Source organism: Anomalospiza imberbis, chromosome 27 (assembly GCF_031753505.1).
Source record: "Anomalospiza imberbis isolate Cuckoo-Finch-1a 21T00152 chromosome 27, ASM3175350v1, whole genome shotgun sequence".
Taxonomy (NCBI): domain Eukaryota; kingdom Metazoa; phylum Chordata; class Aves; order Passeriformes; family Viduidae; genus Anomalospiza; species Anomalospiza imberbis.
In genome coordinates this window covers 5722496-5741564 of record NC_089707.1, presented here as the reverse complement: position 1 = coordinate 5741564, position 19069 = coordinate 5722496, and the positions used below count along the sequence as shown (strand labels likewise).

At 58.2% G+C, this 19069-nt stretch overlaps 1 protein-coding gene across 1 annotated transcript; it reads left to right on the top strand.

Annotated features, from left to right (window-relative positions):
* Positions 1-5477: 5477 nt before the first annotated feature.
* LOC137462907 (calcium/calmodulin-dependent protein kinase type IV-like) lies at positions 5478-16897 on the top strand. The gene is made up of 12 exons (XM_068173740.1): positions 5478-5567; positions 5965-6092; positions 9106-9184; positions 9490-9552; positions 11801-11883; positions 11971-12043; positions 13137-13227; positions 13318-13392; positions 14232-14307; positions 14394-14520; positions 15633-15785; positions 16568-16897. The coding sequence occupies exons 2-12, from the start codon at positions 5995-5997 to the stop codon at positions 16895-16897; spliced, it is 1248 nt and encodes a 415-aa protein (XP_068029841.1). The 5' UTR covers positions 5478-5567; positions 5965-5994.
* The last annotated feature ends 2172 nt before the right edge of the window (positions 16898-19069 follow it).

Below are 19069 nucleotides of genomic sequence, written 5' to 3'. Positions count from 1 at the left end.
CTGTGACTGACACAGCTTTGAGGCTCTAAGGCGTATTTTGAATTTCTAAAACCTCTCAGGAAGTCCCCGGGGTGCCTTCTGCCATTGTCTTGTTTCTCCTTTCGCCTTTTTCCCTTTCCACCCCAAACCCCTCCTGCATCCCCCACCTCCTCCTCCCCCTTTTTTTTTGCCCCTTCCTCCCCCTAATTCCAGCCCCTCAATCCCTGACACAACTCGGGTTTTTTTTCCCTTTCTCCCCATGTTTATGCTCCAACTCTCTCCAGAGCTGCTCAGCCACTTCTCAAACACGATTAAAAAAAAATAAATAAATAAAGCAGAGAAAAACTAAATAAAGCTCTAAAAGTTCCCAAATCCTTGATCCGCCACGGAGAAGAGGAGCTTTACTTGTTTGCTTTTAATCAGCTGACACAAACCCTGGGATGTGTGGAAAAATAATAATAGTAGAAATAAATCTTCCACCGAGTCATAATAGAAATAAATCTTTCACCTAATCTTAATAGAAATAAATCTTTTACCTAATCTTAATAGAAATAAAGCTCTCAGCTAATCTGTGGCGAGCTTGCGTCCATCCCGCTGCCCACACTGCTCCAGCCGTCCATCCCCGTCCATCCCCGTCCATCCCCATTCATCCCTGCTGGGGTCACTCAGAGGGAACGTCCCACAGGATCTGGATGAGGAATTTCCCTCAGGACGGACTTTTCCCACCCAGGGAGAGCAGAGCCCCCGTGCCCCTCCTCGGACCGGGCTGCTCCCGGCGCTGGGTCCGGGCTCTGCCCCGTCCCCATCACGTCCCCCGACCCCTCCGGGCTCGGCACTTTATAACCATTTCCCATTTCCAGTCTTAATCTTATAAGAATGAATTGAGAATGACCAGTGTAAATACACAGGTGCCACTGGGAGCAGAAAGCACTCTTTAATCTCGGATATGAAAACAATTCCCTGCTCCGCGCGCTGGCAATCAGCGAGTGCCATCAGCGCCGCGCTCTCCCCGGGAACACGAGAGCTTATAAATATGAATTAGTGCAGAGAAAATCTACTCTCTTACCTAAAGCTAAATGTTATCTGGGTCCCTTTCCAGCAGTGGCTGACATTTCCAGAGTGCTTTTAGTCACATCTGCTGGAAGACAACTCATTCCTTGTCTTAAAAAAAAAAAAAAAAAAGAGAGGGAGAAATAGAGGAGGATGCAGGGAGATGCTGGGAAAGAGGGAATAGAGGGAATGTTGGATGCCTGAGCCTCCTCTGGAAAGGGGAGATGCTGGGCGGGCTCTGGGTGGGCTCCTTGAGGGCACTGGGATGAGGATGGAGCAGCTGGGGAAGCCAAAGCCCCGAGGAGGTGGCACAAGGTGGCTCTCAGGTGCCACCTGAGAGAGGCCTCCAAGTGTGGGTGCTCCTGGCTGGGGCGCTGAGCAGCCCCGGGGTGGCTCGGAGTGCCCGCCACTTGCTGGGGTCCTGTTTGGGATGGGACACGAGGAGTGGGGTCCCCAGCCGGCCCCTGGAGCAGTGACAGCATCCAGTGCCACAGGAACGGTGCCTCCCGCGGGATCGGTGCCCACAGCCCTGGCACGGAGCCCCTTGGGTTGTCCTGCGTGAGGGGAGACTGGCAGGGGTCCCACAGGGATCCTCGTGTGCCACCTCTTCCTGAAATCCTGGGGATCCGTGGCCGGGCAGGGCTGGAGCAGCACTTGTGGAGCTCCCACAGCAGCAGGGTCTGACTGCAGAGCAGGAATCGGTGCTGGGGATGGAGCTGGGAACATCCCTGGGGACACTTGGAAAATGGGAAGGGTCAGCACCCACAGCCAAGGCCCTGCCAGAGCTGGGGAAACTGAGGCACGCTGTGGGAGCGGTTCCCAAAGCCCGGCTGAGGGGGTCTCCTTGGAAAGAGAGGGGATGATGGGGCAGGGCAGGGCCTGGGCAGCAGGAGCCTGACCCGGGCACGGCGTTTGGGATGCTCCAGCAGCATCCCGGCCTCCAGCACCTCTCCTGCCCCGCTCACCCTCACATCTCTCCCGCCTCTCTCACCCTCTGCCTCCGGGATCTCCAGAGACCCCCAGAAGAGCCCCAAAGCCCCCCGAAGAGCCGGCGATGGGACAGGAACCGCAGACCCCCTCTGTGCCCGGCTGCCGTGCCGCTCTCCCCGCAAACGCGGCTGCGAGGGAGGGCTCCAGAGCCCGGCCAGGCTCTAATGGGATGCTTAAGCCGCCTTTTAGGTTTTTAATGAGCGGATCCCGGCAGGAATGCTAAACACGGGCAGGTACAGCCCTGCCTCGCCGGCAGCCGCGCGTGTTCCCGTGTCCTTGTCTGGCTCAAGTGAGCTCTGACCTCATTTGCTTCGCGCCGTTCAATTAACGAGGCGAGCGGCGCTGGGGGGAAGGGGGGATGCCGGGGGGGTCACCCCATGTATTAATTTCCATTTTATGTTCCAAACAATTGAGCAGCACTCGGCAGCAGCCGGTCCCTCGCGGGGCCGCTCTCAGAGTCCGCTCTGCCCGCGCTGGGATTTGTCCCAGACCCCCAGCCCGGGGGGTTTGGGGGTTTGGGGGGACCGTGGGGACCCCGCTTCAGCCTCGCCATCCCACTTTCCACCCAGGAAGGGCCGTTTCGCCGGGTTTGGATAATGCCCCTCCATCTTGTGCTTCATCCGGAACATCGATGGCTGCCAATGAGACAGAAATGATTGGGAAAAGGGCGAGAGAGGGAGAGAAATGTTTCCCGGGATGTTAAAATAGCCACTTCAGGCACCTAAATTTATGCTGCTCAGAAATGGATTTTTAGTCCAGGGTAATGAGAGAACAAAATAATTAATTCCTCTCCCGCAGACAAAAGGCTGGAGGCGCGGATCCAGCCCCAGCGTCCCACCAAACCGGCAGGGAATGGGAGAATTCCCGCTGCCAGCGGCTGGGTCTGCACCCTGGGAGTGTGTCCCGGCTGGGGACAGCTGCTGCAAAGGGCAGCCCTGGCCTCGCGGGGATTTTGGGGTGCTGGGGTGTGCAGGGGACGGGGGCTGCCCCATCCCCATCCCCACCTCCCGCTGCCCAGGCTGATCCATGGCCGTGCCCCATCCCGTGCCCACCCACGGGTGTCTGTGGGTGCCAGGGGGGTTGGACCCCTCGCTAGGAGCCCAATTTTGAGATTTCCAAAGGGAAGGAGCTGCCTCCCCTCTGCCAACACAGCCCCCCACTCTTTGGGGATGAACGGGGGGATTGTGCTTGTTTGGGATCGAGTGATAAATATTAATTATGCAAAGCAGCCTCTCCAGCCCACCCTTGTCTCCACAGCATTCCAGGACAGGGAGAGACAGAGGCAGAGTCAATTTATTCATGGAGCAGGTCACTCCCTGTACCAACATCCCTTTCAAAAGGGAGTTGCAACTGGAGGAGATCAAGCAGGGCTGAGTTTGCCTCCCTCAGATATGATAAAATATTCTAATAAATACTCGGGGAGCTCATGACAAGGAGAACGTTTCGTGCTGGTGAGACCTTCATGGCGGGGCCTTTTGGGGGTCTCCTGTTTGTGCTGAGGGATTTTGGGGGGCTCTGAAGCATCCTCAGGGCCTGTCTACCCCTCAGTCCCACTGGAGGTTCACTGTCTTATGGGATGCTCTCCCTATTTCCAATTCTTAAGAGAAAAACATAAAAATCTGCTGTTTCATTGCCTTGGATGTTCAGGAGGGATTTCCTGCTCCCTTTGCTGTGGGGAACACAACACCCCACGGGCTCCCCAGCAGGGTGGGTGGCCCCAGACACAAGGACAACAGCAACCCAACCCTATCCCCACTCCCACTCTGTTCCTGGCCCCATTCCAGCCTCACTCCTATCCTTTTCCCAGACAAACCCCAGCCCCATCTTCACTCCCACCCCATTCCTGGACCTGTTCCATCCCCACTCCCATCCCATCCCTGGCCCCATGCAAACACCACCCACAGTCCCAGCCCAGTCCATTCCCTGGCCCCATCCCATCTCCTTCTCTAATCCCATGTCCATTCTGATTCTGTCCCCGGCCCCAGTCCTAATCCAAGTCTCACCCTGGCCCTATCCCCACTCCATCCCATCCCCATTCCCATCTCATCCCTGACCCCGTCCCAACCCAACCCCATCCTCACTCCCATCCCATTCTCAGTCCCAGCCCTGCCCTATCTCAGCCCATCTCCATTCCCGTCCTGTTCCGGGCCCCACCCCACCCCCAATCCCAATCCCACTCTAAACCCAACCTAAACCCACCCATGCCTGGTCTCCTGGTCCCATCTCACCCCCCACCTCCACTGCTCATCCCCCTCCTCCAGCCGGGCCCCACCATTCCCGGTACCATTCCCGGTACCATTCTCACCATTCCCGGCGCCATTCCCGGTGCCATTCCCACCATTCCCGGTACCATTCTCACCATTCCCGGTGCCATTCCCAGCACATTCCCACCATTCCCAGTGCCATTCCCGGTGCCATTCCCACCATTCCCGGTACCATTCCCAGCCCATTCCCACCATTCCCGGCGCCATTCTCGGTGCCATTCCCACCATTCCCGGCGACATTCCCGGTGCTATTCCCACCATTCCCGGCGACATTCCCAGCTCATTCCCACTCCAGGCCCGTAACTCAATCCCTCTCCAATCCCAATCTCAGCCCCGCCCGTCCCCTCCCACCTTCCCATTTCCCCCCCGCGCCCCCCGTTCCCATCCGGTGGGCGACGGCGTCACCGTGCGGCGGCTCCGGGCAGCGCCCGCGCCCCCCGCCGGTTCGCGACCCCCGGTACCGGGGGCTTCCCGGCTCTGGCTGCTCGGCGGGGCGCAACCCGGCCCCGGTGGGTGCGGGGCTGCGGGAGTTCCCCGGGCTGCGGGGCGGGATGGGGGACGCGGCACCGGGGGGGTTCCTGGTGCTCCCGGGGAGCGGCCGCGGTGCCCCCGCCCTGGCCCCGCCGCGGGGCCGGGTCCCGCCGCTGCGGGGAGTGGGGTCGGGGCCGCCCGGGCTCCCCGAGCACCGCGCGGGTCCCGTAGGCCCGGGGGGCGGCGGGGGGGGGGGTGCAGTGGCGGCGCCGGGCCGGGGGGTGGCACGGCCGAGCCAGGCGGGAGCGCGGCGGAGCCGGTGATGCTGCCTGGGAGGGTCCCGGTGCTCCGCAGCCCCGGCCCCGCATCCCCACCTTCCTCTCTCCCTGCAGCGCCGCGCTCCCGCTTCCCGGCAGCCCGGCAGCCTCTCATCCCTGCCTCCCGGCGCTGCCCGCTGTCCCCCCATCCCTGCATCCTCCCATCCCGGCATCCTGGCAGCTGCGTCCGTGCTGCCCGGCATCCCTGGGCCCCCGCATCCCGGCATCCTGCCATCCCTGCCTCCCTCCATTCCCGAGTCCTCCCGTGCCCGTGTCGCTGCGTCCCTCCATCTTCCCGTCCCTGCATCCTCCCAGCCCGGCGCCGCTCGGCGCCCCGTGAAGCCCCGCCGAGAAGCTGAGCCGTGACGCCCCGTTTTGGGGTGCAGCGGGGGGGCCCGTACGAGCTCGGGACCCCCCGTGCCCACCCTCGGCACGGCCGCCCCGCGCCGGGGATGAGGCAGCGCCGGGGCGGACACGAGCGGCGCCGCAGGTAACGGTACGTGCCGGGCCACGACCCCACCCCAAAATTACCGGGGGGGTGGGGGAGGCTGCAGGAAACGGGGTGCAAACCAGTCCGTGGGTGCCCGGCCTGCCGGGCTCTGCAAAGCCGGGGGGGACCCCGGCCAGGTGGGAATGGGGTGGGAAAAGGGGGTGGGGGGTGGTGGAAAAAGCCGGGGGGGGAAACATCCCACAGCGGGGGGAATTATCTCGGAAAAGGGATGTACGTGCCGGGTGGGAAGGGGATTTGTGGCCGCGGTTCCGTGGCGCTCGATAATCCCGAGCGCTGGTTTTTCCCGAGCCATCTGGGCACTCGGGGAAGCGCGGGGGGGATTGGGTGGGGGTGAGGCGGGGGGGCTCCGGCGATCCATGCCGGGGTCTCCCCTTCCCAGCAGCTGGAGGCAGCTCGCAGCCCCCAGCCCACCATGCCGTCGTCCAAGAGCGAGAGCGAGTTCTGGATCGATGGATCCCACCGGGAGGCGGCACTGGAAGATTTCTACATCGTGGGCCCCGAGCTGGGACGGTACCGGGCGGGGAGAGCGAACAGGGAGGGGCTGGCAGGGGCAGGAGCACCCCTGGGGTGGGAGCGGGTCCTGGTTGGGGCAGGCACTGGCCTGGTGGGGAGAGGGCTGGAGGGAGGCAGGAAGGACGGAGGGATGTGGGGAGGGGTGAGGAATACAAAGGGGATGGATTGGGGGAGTGGAGGGATTCGGGGGGGATGAAGGGGAATGGGAGGTGAAGGGATGCAGGAGAGGATGCAGGAAGAGAGGGACAGATGCAAAGGGGATGGACGGATGTGGGAGGAATGGATGAGGAGAGATGGAAGAATGGAGGGATGCAGGAAGGGGTGGACAAGCAGGGGAGAAGGATGGATGTAGAAGGGCTGTGGAAGGATCGGAGGATGGATGAGGGGGATGGATGGCGACAGACCCTCCCCTCTCGTGTGTCCTGGCGCTTGGACTGTGCTGTGACGCTGCAGCCAGGGTCTGGCAGCGCTCACTGGGGGTTTGCAGGTGGGGCCAGGGGTCCCTGGGCCTGTGGAGATGGATATTCCTCATGGCAGTGGGATCATGGGGAGACCCATCTCTCCTCTGAGCACCCCAAGGCTTTGGGGGTGGGCGATGAGGGTCCTGCCTGCAGCAGCCCCCCGCAAAGGCCAGGCAGTGCCAGCCTCCACAGAGCCTGAATTCCCAGCTCTGATTTGGCTTGGAGAGCCCATCTGAGGGCTGAGGTCCCGGGGTCCCGGTGCCCCTCGGGCAGGGTGCTGGGAGGCCGTGGTGGGAAGGTTGATGATCCCGTTTGTGGGGGCTCTGGGCTGTTCCAGTGGGGGGAGGCAGCGCTGCCTCGGAGCCCTGGCTTGGAACAGGGGGATTTGGTGGTTCAGGCTGGGCCAGCCCCAGCTGCCTCTGGGTTTCCATCCTCAGACAATCCTGAAAAGCAGCAGTTTTGGTGAAAGCAGGAATGTAGGGGTTTGTATCAAGGTGTGGCCACATCAGCCCTGGGTTTGGCAGCACCCAGCCCTGCACAGAGGGACATAGGACAAAAGGACAGGCCTGAAACCCTTGGAATGCACCCATCCATCCATCCATCCATCCATCCAGTTTCAACACCAGACTTAAATCAATCTGGTCTCAGTCCTGGAGCCACCCACTCACGGCGTGTTGGGATCTGGGTGGGATTTGGGCTGCTGGGAGCCCACTTGCCATGCACAGCTCCCCTTAGAGCCTCTCCTGGCAAGGCTGGACCCACTCTGGCCAGGAAGGCCCAGGGAGCAGGAGAGGGATGGAGGAAGCCGGGTAGGGATGTGGGGACAGCGGGGAGGACCCAGCCCGGGGCTGCTCCCGGCCCTCGCGGCGGCCGCACGTTCCAGGCTCTCGGCAAACCCCATCGTTTGACATTTTCCAGTTCATCTGGAAAGCAAATGCAATTATCTCCCGTCGCAGGCAAGGCTGATTTGGGATATTTATTTGAGGCCTTGAGCGGCGGCTGCGGGGGCCGGCGGGGCCGGGGGCCGAGGCGTGGCGAATTCCGGCGCGGAGCCGAGCGCTGCCCTAATTGGGGACGCGTGAGGGGCAGCGCCGCGGGCACAGCGGGCACAGGAGCCACCCCGAGTCCTTCTAAACGCCGAGCCGAGCGCTCCTAAATGATCTCGTTAGCGGCGGGAATCAGGCTGGGAATTGTCCGTGCGGAAAGATGTAGAGGGAGGGTGAGAGGCGACAAATCCTGGCTGGGATTCAGCTGTGGAGAGCGGGTGGAGGGTCCTGCCCCGTGACCAGCCCATCTGGGAAATTCCAAGAATAACCTCGTGGCTTCTCCCGCTGGAAGAGCGTTGTTGTGGCGGTCGCATCAGCAGCGATGCCATTTTGGGGTCAAATTGCAGCGATGCCATTTTGGGGTCAAATTGCAGTGATGCCATTTTGGGGTCAAATTGCAGCTTTTGCCCTTTTTCCTGAGCTGGAGCAGGTGGTGGCTTGGCCGCCCCTCCCAGCTGCAACAATTCGTTTCCGAATCACTTTTTATTTGTAAACTGAAGTTTCATGGAGGATGTTTGGCAAAAGGGAGGAAATGTTTTGAAGCTGGGCAGGGCTGGGTCCCGCAGCATCCCGGGCGAGCCTGGTACCCGGCGCTGCCGTTGCCATGGGAACGCCGTTCCCAAGTTCAGCCGCATGAGTTGCAAAATCTGCTCTGGGTTTGAAGACAAATCTCTCTTTCAGGGGAGCACCCGGGAGCGCGGGGGGATGCCTGGGGGGATGCTGGTGGGCTCGGGGGAGGTTTTGGTATGAAAGTCGGTGGTTTTGGGGATCTGATCTTGCCGGGCACCTCCAGGCACAGCCTGAGCTCTGTTCCAGAAGGCGGCGAAGCCAAAGTGCGGTAAAACGCGGCCGATTACTCGGGGGCAGGAATTAATCTGCTCCAGGAGCCAGGCAGGGAGGTGGAATTGCAAATGAGCCCCGGAATGGCCCGGAGCGCTGGCTGATTTCACCGTCCAGCGCTCGGGAACGGCGATTAACGCGAGCTGAGATCGCCACCGGCTGTGGGGCGCGGCGGGCGGCGGTGGCGGCGGTCCCCGTGTCACCCGCCGCGGTTTCACCTGGCGGGTGTCTGGTGACGGGAATGGGCTGGGATGGGGCCCCGCGGTGTCGCCGCTGTCGCCGAGAGGCTGCGAGCGGGGACACGGCGGCTCCGTCCTGTCGTGAAAGGCGCTTAAGGATTTAAACCCCCTGTAGAACTCGGGTTTCATTAAAATAGCCTTAGCCGGGCAAGCCGGGAAGGATGCGGGACGGAGGGCAGGAGGAGGGGGATGCGGGAGAGGGACGCATCCGGAGGGGGTGCAGGAAGGGGATGTGGGGTGGGAATTAAGGGGAGGGGTACAGGAGGGGGATTCAGGAATGAGGGATACAGGAGCAGGGGGATCCGTGAAAAGCGGGATCCAGGCTGAGCTCCCAGGGCCTGGCACTGCCAAAGGTCCTGGTGGGGGCACAGGGGGAGCGGGACCCCCAGCTCTGTGCCAGCCTCACGTCCTCCCTGCCCTCCAGGGGAGCCACCTCGGTGGTGTTCAGCTGCCAGGAGAAGGGCACGGGAGCTCCCTACGCTGCCAAGATCCTGAAGAAAACGGTGAGTGGGGCAGGAGAGGGGCGGGGATGGGAAGGGGAGCATCAGGGAGCTGGGGGGGAGGGCTGGCGGTGTCTCTCCTCCCTCGCCCCTCGGTACCGGGATGGGCGTGGGGCTGGCACCGGGCATCGCCCCCACAGTCTGGGGGTCCCACATGGACAAAAGAGCTGGGATTTGGGGTGGGGGTGGGCTCGGGGACAGACACGGAAATGTGCTGGGAGTAATGGGGGGGTCTCTGCGTGGTGGGGAGCCGGAGCCAGGCCCGGCAGCGCAGGTGACACAAGCTCTGCGTGGGCTCTGCTTCCCAGATCGACAAAAAGATCGTGAGGACGGAGATCGGGGTCCTGCTGCGGCTCTCGCACCCCAACATCGTGAGTAGGACCCCCGTGACACAGCTGCCACCTCCCTTTGGGCCGGGTCCACGGCTGCTGGGCGTGGGTTTGCCCTTAACTCAGCCCGGAGCTGAGGGAAGGGCGGGAATGTCCTTGTCCTCATCCTGTCTTGGTGCAGGATGAAGGCACCACCCCATGGAAAACCCTCCCTGCACCCCGTGTCCCCTCCCTGCCTCACTGACAGCATCCAGGTGATTCCCCTCTCGCTGCCACATGAAATTCCTGTTCCTTGCAGCTCCTTTGAGCTCCCAGCTCCGATATCCATGGCCAAGGACCCCCTGTCCTCCCCCTTCCCACACCCTGGCTTGAGATTTCCACCAGGCAGGCAATTTCCATCGAGGAGATCAAATGAATCCCACGGAAAATTGCCTGTCTGTAATGAATCCTGCCGGGGAGATAAAAGGGGAGGCCGGGGCCGCGGGGCCGTGTCCGTGTCTGTGTCCCGCCCGCCGCCGTTCCCTTGCTCAGCGCTCCGGGGATAACGGGAGTGGGGCTGGAGTGGATCTAACCCAGCCAGGGCCAGCAGAGCCCCTCTGGAACGCCAGGGGCTGGGGGGCTCCGTGTCCCCCACCTCCCAAAAAAGGCTCATTCCCGACTGCATGGCTCCACTGGGAGATTGCAAAAGGATCTTGGAGAACACCTGAGTAATGAAATGACACAGAAAAGCCACCTGGGAGCTGCTGCGGGGCTGAGGGTTGGGACAGGCCCTGCCCCTGTTGGGATTGTGATCAGGACATCGCTGGGACATTGTTGGGACATCACTGGGACATTGTCTGCTGCTGCCCAGGCTGCAGCATCCCTCAAACCCTGGGCACGGCTGCTCCCAGCCCATCCTCGGAGCTTTGCTCTCTGGAGAAGCCCAAAACCTTCACGCCAAGAGATGAAGCCAAAAGAAATCCCAAACATCCCAAAAACAGATAAAGAGGTCAAAGCACTGGGGACAGGTCATCTCTAAACCTCTCAGCCAGCTCAGCGTGGGCCTGTTTTGGGGTGTTCCAGTGTTTTGGGACAATTTGGGGCTTCAGCCTCTTCCATGGAGACATTTCCCCCATCCTAGGACAGCTGGGCGGACGCAGGGATAACAGCCAGGATGGGAATCACGCACTCGGAGCAGCCCAGGTGGCACCAGCCGTGGATGGGAAGAGGCTCCTCTCTGATGTGTTATCAGGAGCCCCACAGAAAATCCAATTTCCGCCCTCCCCTCTCCAGGCAGCAGCTCCCCGGAGCCGTGGAGGAGGATCCAGCCCGTCTGAATATTTAAATCCCCGAGGTTTCCATGGGGTTCTGCTCATCCCAAGTTCAAGTGATGTTTGAAGAGGAGCTGCTCTGCTCCATTATTGACGCCAGCGCCGCTATCGTGCGGCACCGAGCTCGGCAGCGGCTGATAATAGGATTGTAAACTTTTGAAGTTAATAGGAAAATTATAGTGCTCTGTGTATTATTATAATGCAATAAGCTGCCACATAGTGTCTCTCACCCCGCGGGGGATCACGGCTTGTCACCCAGCCTGGGAAGGGAATGATTAAAGCCCCATGAAATTCGCAGTGTCACAAAAGTCTTAAGAAGCATGAAATTCTTGGGTTTCCATTAAAAAAAAATTAAAAAAAAAAAAAAGTGGGGGGAAAAAAAAAAGGAAAAATTGCATTTGGACGTCGCTTTAGGACAGAATTGTTAGTTCCAGATGGGCTGTGGAGGCACAAAGGGCTCGTGTGGGAGCTGAATCACAGGAGGAAAACAGGGGTTTGGTGCCTCTTCTGCTGCAGAACAGTCCAAGGGACATTTCCAGAGCCTTGGTCCCAGAGTGGCCATGACCTCACAGGGTGTGTCCGGCTCTCCCTGATCCCATCCCACGTGTGCAGGATCAGGACCCATCCCGTGGGATGAAGCCGGCGGTGCTCCCACGCCACAGGGCTGGATGGAGGCTCCGAGGTGCCCGTGGAGACACGAAATTCCAGTGCTCTCAAGGAGCTCCTCTGGCAAACGAGCTCGGAGATGTGAAGAGGATCAGGGCTCTGCACATTCCCAGATTCATCTTTAATCCGTGTTGAGTTAAAAAAATTCAGGTGGAAACAAATCAAGAGTGGGGAAATACCAAAGAGAGGAAGGAAATGTTTGCTCTGAAATAACCCTTCCTACCCTCCCAGCCTCCTCCCAGCACAGCCAGGGTCATCCCCCATCCCTCATCCCACACCCCACACCCCGAAATCCCTCCTGTCACCCCTTCCAGATCAAGCTGAAGGAAATTTTCGAGACGCCCTCAGAGATCGCGCTGGTGCTGGAGCTGGTGACGGGGGGAGAACTGTTCGACAGGTACGGATCGGCTCCGGGGGGGAGGATCCTGGGGGAACGGGGGGGAGGAGGAGGCTGGAGGGGGCTGAAGGCTCCGTGTGCCCGCAGGATCGTGGAGAGGGGGTTCTACAGCGAGCGGGATGCGGCGCACGTGGTCAAGCAGATCCTGGAGGCTGTTTCGGTAACGTGGCCCTGGGGACAGCCCGGTGAGGGGTGGCACGGGAGGGGCTGCAGCCAAATATCCCTGAGAAGTGCCTGGAGCTGCCCCCACCCCAAATATCCCTGGGGAGAGGCACCTGGAGCTGCCCTCATCCCAAATATCCCTGGGAAGAGGCACCCGGAGCTGCCCCCATCCCAAATATCCCTGGGAAGAGGCACCCGGAGCTGCCCTCATCCCAAATATCCCTGGGGAGAGGCACCCGGAGCTGCCCTCATCCCAAATATCCCTGGGGAGAGGCACCCGGAGCTGCCCCCATCCCAAATATCCCTGGGGAGAGGCACCCGGAGCTGCCCTCATCCCAAATATCCCTGGGGAGAGGCACCCGGAGCTGCCCCCACCCCAAATATCCCTGGGGAGAGGCACCCGGAGCTGCCCTCATCCCAAATATCCCTGGGAAGAGGCACCCGGAGCTGCCCCCATCCCAAATATCCCTGGGAAGAGGCACCCGGAGCTGCCCTCATCCCAAATATCCCTGGGGAGAGGCACCCGGAGCTGCCCTCATCCCAAATATCCCTGGGGAGAGGCACCCGGAGCTGCCCCCATCCCAAATATCCCTGGGGAGAGGCACCCGGAGCTGCCCTCACCCCAAATATCCCTGGGGAGAGGCACCCGGAGCTGCCCCCATCCCAAATATCCCTGGGGAGAGGCACCCGGAGCTGCCCCCATCCCAAATATCCCTGGGGAGAGGCACCCAGAGCTGCCCCCACCCCAAATTTCCCTGGGGAGAGGCACCCGGAGCTGCCCCCATCCCAAGCACCTCATTGCCCACTCTCCCTTGGCCTTCCAAAGGCACCGCTGGGAGAAGATGGAGCCGCTCTTAGCGGATGGAGAGGAGGAAGGAGGAAGGTCAGGGCTGCTCTGCATCCCAGAGTTTCCATGGCAACAGGAGGGTTGAAAACATGGGAACTCCGAACTGGAAACGGATCCGCCGCAGCGGTGCCGTTCCCGAGCTGGTCCCGAGTTTGTGACAGGTCCCCAGTCGCTGCTGCCACCTCCAAATTCTGTCCCAGGCCGTTCCCTTCCTTCTCACACCCCACTTTCCCTCTTTCCGCAGTATTTGCACGAGAACGGAGTCGTCCACCGGGACCTGAAGCCGGAGAACCTGCTCTACGCAGACCTGTCCCCCGACGCGCCCCTCAAAATCGGTGGGTTGGGGGCCTGGCCGGGGCCGTGGCGTGGGAGGGGGTCCCGGTGCCCCTCCCTGATGGCAGTGCCACTCCCTGTGTCCCTGCAAGGTGACTTCGGGCTCTCCAAGATCGTGGGCGAGCAGGACACCATGAAAACCGTGTGTGGGACACCGGGCTACTGCGGTGAGCGGGGAGGGGGCCCCGGGGCTGGCAGGGACATGCTGGGGAGAGCAAAACCGGGAAGGGAGGCACATTCCCGGGGGTTTTCCCTGCCTGAGGCCGGGCACAGCTCACTGCAGGATTAGCTGGGGCCGTGCCACATTTGGTGGGCACAGAGCCACATTTATCCCCTTTCCTCCACATTTACCCATTTTCCTCCACATTTATCCCTTTTCCTCCACATTTATCCCTTTTCCTCCACATTTATTCCTTTTTTTCCACATTTATCCCCTTTCCTCCACATTTATCCCCTTTTCCTCCACATTTATCCCTTTTCCTCCACATTTATCCCTTTTCCTCCACATTTATCCCCTTTTCTCCACATTTATCCATTTTTCTCCACATTTATCCCCTTTCCTCCACATTTATCCCCCTTTCTCCACATTTATCCCTTTTCCTCCACATTTATCCCTTTTCCTCCACATTTATTCCTTTTTTTCCACATTTATACCTTTTCCTCCACATTTATCCCCTTTCCTCCACATTTACCCATTTTCCTCCACATTTATCCCTTTTCCTCCAGATTTATCCCTTCTTTTCCACATTTATCCCCTTTTCTCCACATTTATCCCTTTTCCTCCACATTTATCTCTTTTCCTCCACATTTATCCCTTTTCCTCCACACTTATCCATTTTCCTCCACATTTATCCCCTTTTCCTCCACATTTATCCCCTTTTCTCCACATTTATCCCCTTTCCTCCACATTTATCCCCTTTTCTCCACACCTGCCGGTGCCCAGCGGGGTTTTCTCCGCTGGAATCCCCCGCTGTGGTTGCGTTTGACCCCCAGACTTTGCTTCCAGCCCCCGAAATCCTGCACGGGTGTCCCTACGGGCCGGAGGTGGACATGTGGAGCGTGGGTGTGATCACCTACATCCTGTGAGTGCCACGGCGGGGGGCTTTGTCCGCTCCGTGCCGGGGGTGGCAGGGCTTGTCCCACGTGTCCCACGGCTCTGTGCCCCCAGGCTCTGCGGCTTCGAGCCCTTCTTCGACCCGCGGGGGGACCAGTACATGTACGGCCGCATCCTCACCTGCGACTACGAGTTCGTGTCGCCCTGGTGGGACGACGTGTCCCCAAACGCCAAGGACTTGGTGAGCGAGGCAGCGCTGGCCTTGGGAAACTGGGAGCTTTATTTCTTTTTTAAGATTTATTTTATTTTATACTTTATTTTGTTTTAATTTATGTTTATTTACTTTATTTCACCTTCTTTTATTTTACTCAAATCTTCTCTTCTCTTCTCTTCTCTTCTCTTCTCTTCTCTTCTCTTCTCTTCTCTTCTCTTCTCTTCTCTTCTCTCCTCTCCTCTCCTCTCCTCTCCTCTCCTCTCCTCTCCTCTCCTCTCCATTATTTTCCCTTCCTTCATTTATTCGGTTTTATTTATTTCCTGCATATGGTTATGATTTCTTTTATTATTTCATTTTTATGCCTTTATTTATTAATTACTTTATTTATTTGTAACATTTTCGTTGTTTACTTTATGACTTCATTTTATCCATTTATTTATTAGTTTCTTTAATTTTACTTATTTATTAATTTCTTTAATTCTATTTATTTATTTATCACATTTTTATTGATTTATTTATTTATGATTTTTATGTTTATCTATTTATGACAAATGTTCATTCATTTATTACAAATTTTCGTGTATTTATTTATCACTATTTTCATGATTGATTTCTCTTATTTTATGATTTTATCTTTACAAATTTATTGCAATAGTTTATTTATTTATTAACCACATATTTTTATTTTTTATTTCATACATTTCATGGTTTTATTTTTATGCATTTACTACATTTATTTATTTAATTAAATTTATTTATTTCCCACACCTTTCTAGCAATTATTTATTTCTTCATGTGAATCTATGATTTATTTATTTATGTTGTACTCTTGCTTTCTTTAATTTCCTTTATTTATTCCTTATTTTTATGATTGATTCTGTGATTAATTTTACTGCTTTCTTTCTTTATTCCTTATTTTTATGATTGATTTTATGATTAATTTTACTTCTTTCTCTCTTTATTCCTTGCTTTTATGATTGATTTTATGGTTAATTTTACTTCTTTCTTTCTTTATTCCTTACTTTTATGATCGATTTCATGATTTATTTTCTCATACATTACACACTTATTACAATTCTTTCTCATTTTACTGCGAGTTACTTCGAAATAACGAAACTCGGTGATTCTGGTGCTTTCAGGTCAAGAAATTGATTGTTTTGGATCCCCAGAAGAGGCTGACGGTTCACCAGGCCCTGGAGCACCCCTGGGTCACCGGGAAGGCGGCGAAATTCGCTCACATGGACAGCACGCAGCGGAAACTGCAGGAATTCAATGCCAGGAGGAAGCTGAAGGTGAGGGGGGGACGCCTGTCACCGTCGGGGACGTGGGACAGCGAGGCAGGGGCTGCCACGTCCCCACTGGGAGGGCAGAACTCTGCCAACGCCCTCTGGGATCCCGAGGGAAAGCATGGAGCGCTGCCAGGGGATTTTTGGGATGGGTTTCAGGGAAAGGTTCCTCCCCCAGAGGGTGCTCGGCACTGAATTCCCTCAGTCCCGGCCCCGAGGCTGCCAGAACTCCAGGAGGCTGGGGTGGGATGGTTGGGGTGGGATCTTTGGGGTGGGATGGTTGGGGTGGGATCTTTGGGGTGGGATCTTTGGGGTGGTATTGTTGGGATGGGATCTTTGGGGTGGGGTCTTTGGGGTGGGATGGTTTGGGTGGGATCTTTGGGGTTGGATCTTTGGGGTGGGATGGTTTGGGTGGGATGGTTTGGGTGGGATGGTTGGGGTGGGATGGTTGGGGTGGGATGGTTGGGGTGGGATCTTTGGGGTGGGATGGTTTGGGTGGGATTGTTGGGTTGGGATCTCTGGGGTGGGATCTTTGGGGTGGGATGGTTTGGGTGGGATTGTTGGGGTGGGATCTTTGGGGTGGGATGGTTTGGTTGGGATGGTTGGGGTGGGATGTTTTGGGTGGGATTGTTGGGTTGGGATCTCTGGGGTGGGGTCTTTGGGGTGGGATGGTTTGGGTGGGATTGTTGGGATGGGATCATTGGCGTGTCCTGGGCCAGGCCAGGATTTTGGCTGGGCGATCCCCTCCGAACATTCCACAGTTCCCTGATTCCCTGCCTCTGTCCCAGGCTGCCATGAAAGCTGTGGTGGCCTCCAGCCGCCTGGGCAACCACGGCCACCACGACTGCTCCCGCGGCGGCCGCGGCCAGGGGGGACCCGGGGTCCTGGCCCAGCCCGCGGGGAGCGGCGGCCCCGGGGCCAGCGCGGAGCTCAGCGCGTTCCAGAGCGACCACCCCGCCGTGGCGCCGGTGGCCGTGTTCCAGAGCGACCACCCCGCCGTGGCGCCGGTGGCCGTGTTCCAGAGCGACCACCCCGCCGTGGCGCCGGTGGCCGTGTTCCAGAGCGACCACCCCGCCGTGGCGCCGGTGGCCGTGTCCGGGGCGGGCTGTGACAGTTAGTGGGCCCGGAGCGGTGATGCCGCCGAGCCTTGGCCGCTGCCGGGGCGCCGAGAGGGGGCACGTCCCCTCTGGACACCCTCGTGTCGCGTCCCGTCAGCCCCGGTCGCTGTCCCTGTGTCTGTGCCCGCCGGCTGAGGGGACCAGGCGGTGACTTTGTCTTCCCACTCCGCAGCAGTTCGGGCCGCTGCGGCTTGGAAAGATCCCGAGAAACGAGGCACAAACAGGATTTGTCCCACCTTTCCCTGCAAAGGCAGCACGTTGTCTTCAAGGGGCTCCTGTAAATAATCCTGAAGATTTCTTTTGTTTTGTTTTCCTGCCGTAGCTGTGACATCTCCAGCGCTGTCACCAGCCCAGCTGCGGGGCTGCTGCTGTGTTAGGAGGGGTTTCAGGAGCCTCTGACCCCAAACGTTCGATCCTCTCGGGAGAACAGCCCGTGCCAGTGCTTCCCTGGTCGTTCCCGGGCAGCAGCCGAGCCCCGGGTTGTGTTTTTTTGGGTGTTTTCCCCACCTTCAGCCTTGCTGTGGGTCCCTGGTGGTGGTGGTGGTGGGGTGGTCGTGGACTGGGAATGCCGGTCCGGCCTCCCCTGGGCATTCCAGGATTGACACAAGTCTAACCCAGCAATTTACACAACTCTTGAATATTGCGAGACTTTGCCACGTAACTGCTGTTCCCTGAGGGAGGTCAGTGAGTTTATACCTTTTTCAATTTTTATTTTTTAATGAAATCAGCAGAGAGACTTCTTGAAAAGGAATTTTTTTTTTTTAAGGCAGAAAACAGGATAACCATTTACGGATTTTAATACAGAGCAAGTGAGCAGACAGCAAAAGCCATATTCCACATGGGAATTGCAGAGAGCTGGTGGGATCCTGCCAGGGTTGAGCCCTAAGGCAGTGACCATGACCTGCAGCCCCACATTTTGGGCTTAGAATGGTGTGTTCAGGGTAAAAATCCCAGCTGGAGGGGAATAAATTTGTACAGGAGGTTCATTCCCCCAGGATGGGGGCGCAGAATTGAGCAGCTGGGGCAGGAAGGGCAAAAAAACCCCAGAACTGGAGGTTTTGCCAAAGGTGACGCAGCGGTGACGGACCCGAGGGTGACAGAGCAGGGTCAGGAGGCTGAGGTCGGAGCAGGGGGAGGAAAAACGGATTTTGGGTTTATCTCCAGCATGAGCAGAAATCAAAAGAGCTCCGAGTCAGGATCCAGCCCGGAGCTCAGTGGGGTTTGGGGAGCCAAAGGCAGCACAGAAATGGGGTGTTCAGGAGGGGTTTTAACTGGGGAAAACATCATGGCTTGGCCAGAGCTGCACTTTTGTGAACTTGAGTTGCTCCTTTGTGGGGAAGCAGCTGCCCAGCGAGGTGTCCTGGGGGGGAGCGGAGCCGCTGATCCCGTGGGATCCTGCAGCACAGGGAAGTTCCCCCTTTTTCTTTGCATTTTTGGCAGGAGCTCTTCCCTCTCCTTTTTCTAGCCCTGAGGGCTGAGCCTTGCAGGGTGCTCAGCTCCGGGGCCATCCTGTCCCTGTCGTGTTCCCTAGCCCAGGTTTTAAAGACTGTTTTCTATCCTGTGACACGAAATGCCGGTTAAAGCCCCGCGCAGGACCAGGCCTGCGCCCCCGGAGCCTGCGGAGCAGGGAAGAGGCTGAGTAGCAGTTGCAGGATTCCCAGTCCTGCAGGAAAACGGGAATTGCAAATTAATCAATTACAAACGGGGATTACAAAAACGGGAATTGACAATCCGGTTACACAGAGTATCTCCAGCGGGGGAAGGCAGCGGGAGGAAGGAGGGGGCCAGCAAGCGAAACCGGAGCGGGAGTTTGTCTCTTGTTACTATTATTCCACAGGTATCCGTATTTACAGATGGGAAAAGTGCGCTCCTGGGAGCGAGCCCGGGGCGGCGCGTTTCGGTCTGTTGCTGTCTGCAGAGTGTGTTTCGGCGGCTGCTTCAGGGTGGTGGTGACAGTTCTGACAGCCAGCTGTTTATAGCCAAGCAGAGACGGCGAATAAAGCATCAAACCTCAGAGCGTGGGCTCCGGGGTCGCCGTTTTCCTCGCAAAGCCGGGGCTGAGGATGGGCGTGCCGTGGGTCGGGTTGGGATGGAATTTAAGGATCATCGCCGGTCCCCCCTGCCAGGGGCAGGGACGCCTTCCAGCGCGGCCCAGGCTGCTCCAAGCGCCAC

Coding starts and splice junctions, on each gene's coding strand:
- LOC137462907 (XM_068173740.1), top strand. CDS start 5,995: ATGCCGTCGTCCAAGAGCGAGAGCGAGTTCTGGATCGATGGATCCCAC. Junction 9,185..9,489: donor CCAAGATCCTGAAGAAAACG/GTGAGTGGGGCA, acceptor TCTGCTTCCCAG/ATCGACAAAAAGATCGTGAG. Junction 13,393..14,231: donor TGGGACACCGGGCTACTGCG/GTGAGCGGGGAG, acceptor CTTTGCTTCCAG/CCCCCGAAATCCTGCACGGG.